This window comes from Octopus bimaculoides, chromosome 28, assembly GCF_001194135.2.
Source record: "Octopus bimaculoides isolate UCB-OBI-ISO-001 chromosome 28, ASM119413v2, whole genome shotgun sequence".
NCBI classification, from domain to species: domain Eukaryota; kingdom Metazoa; phylum Mollusca; class Cephalopoda; order Octopoda; family Octopodidae; genus Octopus; species Octopus bimaculoides.
The window spans coordinates 17640252-17646269 of NC_069008.1; the positions used below are offsets into that span (position 1 = coordinate 17640252).

The following is a 6018-nucleotide window of genomic DNA, read 5'->3' on the forward strand; positions in this document are numbered from 1 at the left end:
ATATATATATATATATATATATATATATATATATATATATATACACACACACACACACACACACACCATGAAAGGATGAGTAGAAAAGATATGAAGAGGACAAAATAGTAAAGAATATACAATCACTTGACATGCAACTAATAAAATAATATATATACATATATATTATATATATATATATATAAAACAAAAAAAACCAGTACAGATAATTTAGATAAAAGAAACAAAAGTGATAATGTTGAAAAAAAGAAAGAAAAAAAAAAACCCATTCATATACACACAAGTGCGTTTACATACGTAAATATATACATCCATATGTAGATATATGTATGTATAATTAATGATCACCTGACAGAGACTTACCTGGAGTTCCTTAGTTGAGACAGTCTGTACAGGGGAAACAGAAGAGAATCAATGAGAGCGCGAACACAGCAGGTGAAGCTTAGAGGTTAAAGGCTGGAGGTCGGGGTCAAAGGTTAGAGTTTAGGGTCAAAGGTTAAAGTTCAAGATTGTAGGCATGAAGCAGGATTGAAATTTAGTGCGGACGTTTAGCTTTTAATTGTTTGTGTTCAACAAATTTGGAAAGTGTGGTTGTAGCGATGGTGGTCATAGTGGTTATTTAACCCTGGGTCATATTTGATGCAGTAGGCCTATGGTGATCAAAAGTGTTCCAGCTGTGACCATCCCATCTTTATTCAGACATAGTATATCTAGGACTACATTATCTAATGTGTCCTTTGCTGCTGTTGTTAAACCCCGGGTCAGTACTGCTACAACTGACCTATGATCAAGGGTGTTCCAGCCATGACCCATTGTGTTTTTTATTCAGGCACAGTATATCTAGGACTACATTATATAATAATGTATCTTTCTATGTTGTTGTTTAACCCCAGGTCATTCCTGATCCAGTAGACCAAGGATGAAAAAATGGCGTTCTAGCTGGAAAATATGTTGACAAAGGGGAAAAGGGCCCAAATTGTTAAGCTTAAAATGAAAACCTTTAAAGGTATTGGCAATAATAGAGATCTTCTTACATTCCAGACATGGCTCTCACTATCAACCAACTGAAGTGAAGTTGGTACAAAAGAGGCGCTTCACTGCAGTCAACCACAAAAGCCAAGTGTTTTAGTGAAGACAAGGAGATTAGTGGGAAAGATTAGCAAGTGGGATTAGGAAGAGAGTGATTAAGGACACAGATATATATTAGCAAGAAAGAGAGGAGGAGAGATTAGCAAGAGAGAAAGAGGGAGAAATTGGGAGACAGAGCAAGAAAGAGAGAGATTAACAAGAGAGAGGGAGAGATTAGAGAGAGAGAGAGAGAGAGAGAGAGAGAGAGAGATTAGCAAGAGAGAGAGAGATTAGAGAGAGAGAGTGAGAGAGAGAGAGAGACTAGCAAGAGAGAGAGAGTGAGAGAGAGAGATTAGCAAGAGAGAGAGAATAGCAAGAGAGAGAGATAGGGAGAGAGAGAGGGAGAGAGAGAGAGAGATTAGAGAGAGAGAGAGATTAGCGAGAGAGAGAGAGAGAGAGGGAAAGAAAGAATTTTAGAGACAGAGCAAGAAAGAAAGAGATTAGCAACAGAGACAGAGAGAGATTAGTGAGTGAAAAGGAAAAGGATTAGTGGAAGAGAGATTAGCAAGAGAGATTAAAGACAAAGCAAAGATTGCAAGAAATAGCCAAAGCAGATAAAGCCGACCAGCTGGAGCAAATTGCCGATCAGAGGAGAATAAGCTGATGATAAGTGGATGAGTGGACGATGATATATGCAAGACACTAGGTACATACAGAGACAGGACAAACAGACAGACACACAATATATATATATGTGTAACATAAATATGTATATAAATAATGTATATAAACCCTTGATATCTGCATGACTGACTCGAGGCACTCGTAGTATGAGTGGTCACTGACTGGTTCGTTGGGAACTTCGAGAAGGCTACGCATCATCTGGATTTGCCGCAAAGCGTTATCGCATTCCTTTTGTCCTGGTGCTGATACGGTACAAATGTTTATGAGTTGGTTAATGCTGTCAGTTACTGCCCTGGCAGCTTGTGCAAGTAGGTTCTTCGCGTTGGGGGCGTTGGGGTCTGCTGACACAGACTTAGCCACGACAAGTAACTTGCTGGACACTGTTGACACACTCTTGAGTCCTCCGATTATCTGCATTTGGGTGTCACTGTCCTTCGTGACGCCAGCCATAACTAGACCGCTGTCCACAAAGTCCTTGTAGGCGTGTCCGTAACGGTTGGACGAGGAGGCAAGCTGCTGTGGAGTGCCGCGCGACGTGGTCACTATGTCACTGGCCGCTTGGTTCAGGTTCACGGCCGCTTGGTTCATTTCGCCCTGGGCCTCCTGGTATGATCTGTTGGTCTCCGGGATCTGAAGAAGAACGGACAAAACGGAGATGGTTAGACGGATGAAAAACAGTAACACAATTTGTGCATGCATGTAAGTGTATGGACCACATGTCTGTATGATTACATATATATAGCGTGAAGGTGCATGGCTCAGTAAGAGCACCAGGCTCACAATCATGATGTAGTGAGTTCGATTCCCAGACCAAGCTGTGTGTTGTGTTCTTGAGCAAGACACTTCATTCCACATTGCTCCAGTTCACTCAGCTGTAGAAATGAGTTGTGACATGTCACAGGTGCCAAGCTGTATCGGCCCCTTTGCCTCTCCCTTGTGGAGAGAGAGAGGGGAGGTTGGTATGCATGAGTAACTACTGGGTTTCTTTCTCTAACATCTTACATTGTTCAACCTACATAAGTTAAGGAGCAGAAAACAAAATAGGAATTTTGAAAGAAGTTTCTGTAAAACTGGTTTTTAAACATCGAATGGCTATGGGGGTCCACCAGAATAAAATAGTAATGAAAGGGGTCCATAGTTAAAAAAATGGTTGAGAACCCCTGCTTTAGATGTATGTGTTGATATGTATTGCATGAAACAGCTGGGTTTCTTTCTCTAACATCGAATAGCTATTAGGGTCCACCAGATTAAAATAGTAATCAAAGGGACCCCATGGATAAAAAACTGGTTGAGAAACCCTTAGATAGGTCGATGGACCGGTAAAAATCTTGTAAGAAGCATCTAATAAAAGCAACTATTAGTTGAAGTAGAAGAAAAAGAAGATGGTGGTTGGACAACTGACCTGTGAGGTTGAAAGAGCCTGACTGGATTCTGTGATGCCTCGTATGGCATTATCAACATCTCTTTGACCAGGCAAACAGTTCAGGCAATTGTTTAAGGCGTTGGACACACTCTTGGCTACCTGCAATGACAAACAGACAGACAGATGTTTAGAAAGAGAGAGAGAGACAGGAGAGAGGGAGAGACAGGAGAGAGGGAGAGACAGGAGAGAGGGAAAGAGACAGAGAGACAAGGGAGAGAGAGAGAGACAAGAAAGGGAGAGCAAGAGAGAGAGAGAGAGAAGAAGGTTTTTGAAGAGTTACCTGAGCCAATCTCTGTTGCGTTTCTGGGTTCTTTGGTGTGTTGACCGCCTGTTTAGCCTCGTCCAACAACAGTTTGGACTTCTCAATGATGTCACGAGCATTGTGGATGATTAGCTCTTGCAAGGCCTTCTCTTCGGTGGTGGCCGCCACGGCACGAACTGCAGAAGCAAACCTCCGCAAGGCGTTGGCGGTATCACGAGCTGCCAGGCTGGTGTGGTTCTCGTTACCCTGTTCGCAAAAAACACACAACACTCAAGGATTAGAAAGTTGCATTTAAAAAGAAAAATTGCAAAAAAAAAAAAAATCTAAATTTCTTAATTATTTCACATATTTAGAATTCTTGAATAAAAAGAAGAGAATGTTATCTTACCTGTACAGTGGCAGTCAAGAGCTGGGCCATAGAAGAGCCAACTGTTTTTGATGTGGAGCCAAGGAGAGCCACTGCAGACTCCGCCTGAAGGAAGACAAGGAAAACAAAATAAATGGTTTATCTGAGAAAAACAATTCCTTCTAACACACTTGAGCTGGGTGGCAGGTTATGCCACCAACACCCCTTATCCAGCGGTCGCATCTACCCCTCAACCATACCCAACCTCTACAGTTGTCACCTACTTTTCCCCACCTTCCCAACTTATCATTCCCTAACACCCCTCTATTAAATTCACAAACCCCTCACCCATTCCCAACCTCTACCCATCCACACTTCAAGAAAGTATCAAGCAGGCCACAAGATAAAAGTCTGCGGCCTGTGGGCCTCAGGTTGGCCAACCCTGCACTAAACTCTCAACCCATAGCATAAAGCTGTACCTATCTCTGCTGTAACCCCACCCTTCTTTTTCCTCCTTCCTGTTCTTGTCTTGCGGTGTACTCAGCGCCCCCACAAGGGCTGGTTCCACAAAAATAAAAGCATCCAATCCCCTCTGCATAGAGATTGGCATTAATTAACATTTCAGCCTCTCGACACCTAACACACAAAGCAGCTCCTTCATCTCATTTAGTCTGAGGAGGCCTTCTCCAGTCATGGTATTGTGGGGTGTGTGTATGAGACCAGATCTGGCCAGTTTGGACCTAAAATGGGTAGGATATTTGGGTTGGGATACGACCACTTTAAATTTAAAGGGTTAACAAGAGCAAAGTCAGAAAGGAAATTCATAGAACCTTGAAAACGAAAAGGAAAAAGTAACTTACCGTTTCTCCTGGTAGTGGAACTAATTTGCCATTCTTTGCTGTGTTGAGAATATCTTCGAGTTCTAGGTCGATGTGACTTAGTTCTTCAATAGCACTGTCTAGTTCAAGGTATCGGCACATATCGGTGGCCTAGGGGAGGGGAGAAAAAAAACAGTGAAAAGGGGGGGAAATTTCAATGGAGATGTAAGCATACGGATATAAACAGACATGTAAAGACATTCATATGTAAATACATACACATATATACAGATATATACACACACACGTACACACACACATACTTACATATATATATATATATACAGATATATAAATACACACACACATATATACAGACATATACATACACACACATATATATATATACACACATATATACAAATATATACATCATATATACAAATACACATATACAAATATACACAAGCACACTCATACCGATAAACACACATGCGAATACACATGCACACACACACTTCTAGATATTGAACACACACACACACCCATGAGAGAGAAAGACAGACTCACCTTTCCTGTACAAGACCGAAGTTCAGCAAGTGCTGAAGAGAGAGATTTGACACCGTTCGTAAGATTGAGGGCGGCCGAGGGATCTGTGACCGTTGGCAGAGCAGCATTACTGGCATCTATCAGTTTGGCACAGGGCTGTTGAGGGGGGGAGAAAAGAAAAAACAGGAAACAGGTGAAGGGGTCAATGGTTGGCGCATGTAGTTGGAATGGCAGTGGATTTAAAACATGGTAGGCAGAGCATTGATAAAAGACTGGTCAAGGTTCTCAGATGCTGTGTGTATTTCAGACAATGAAATACACCAGCAACCCATGCCAGCATGGAAGGAAGGAAGAAAGAAAAGAAAAAACTGCTAATAACCGAAGACGACAGAGAAAGAGAGAAAAAAAAAAAAAGAGCGAGAGTTGAATATAGAAATTAAAAAGGGAAAAATATATGCACACACACGTATATATAAGCTTTTCTACTTTAAGCACAAGGCCTGAAATTTTGGGGGAAGGGCCAGTCGATTAGATCGATACCAGTATGCAACTGGTACTTAAGTTATCGACCCCGAAAGGACGAAAGGCAAAGTTGACCCCAGTGGAATTTGAACTCAGAACGTAAAGACAGACGAAATATCGCTAAGCATTTCGCTTGGCGTGCTAACGATTCCGCCAGCTCGCCGCCTTACACACACACACACATTATATATATATATATAAATAATGGTAATCCAGTAGGAGAAAAAGGAAATAAAATTTAATTCTAGATGTCTACAGCTGTTTCATAATTCACTTTCAGTTACAGCATCCTAAATTTAAATGAGAGTCAAATTCCTAACTGGAGAACTTACCAAGACTTTTGTTT

The 6018-nt window shown here is 41.4% G+C and overlaps 1 protein-coding gene across 1 annotated transcript in view; it reads right to left on the reverse strand.

Annotated features, from left to right (window-relative positions):
* LOC106872263 (talin) overlaps positions 1-6018 on the reverse strand; it is a gene marked incomplete at its 5' end in the record, with an annotated part of 182270 nt that overhangs the window by 82372 nt on the left and 93880 nt on the right. Inside the window, 6 exons of the mRNA XM_052977507.1 lie at positions 1861-2382; positions 3155-3274; positions 3456-3683; positions 3826-3909; positions 4644-4772; positions 5172-5306. Of these exons, the coding sequence (XP_052833467.1) occupies positions 1861-2382; positions 3155-3274; positions 3456-3683; positions 3826-3909; positions 4644-4772; positions 5172-5306 (1218 nt within the window). The remainder of the gene's footprint in view (positions 1-1860; positions 2383-3154; positions 3275-3455; positions 3684-3825; positions 3910-4643; positions 4773-5171; positions 5307-6018) is intronic.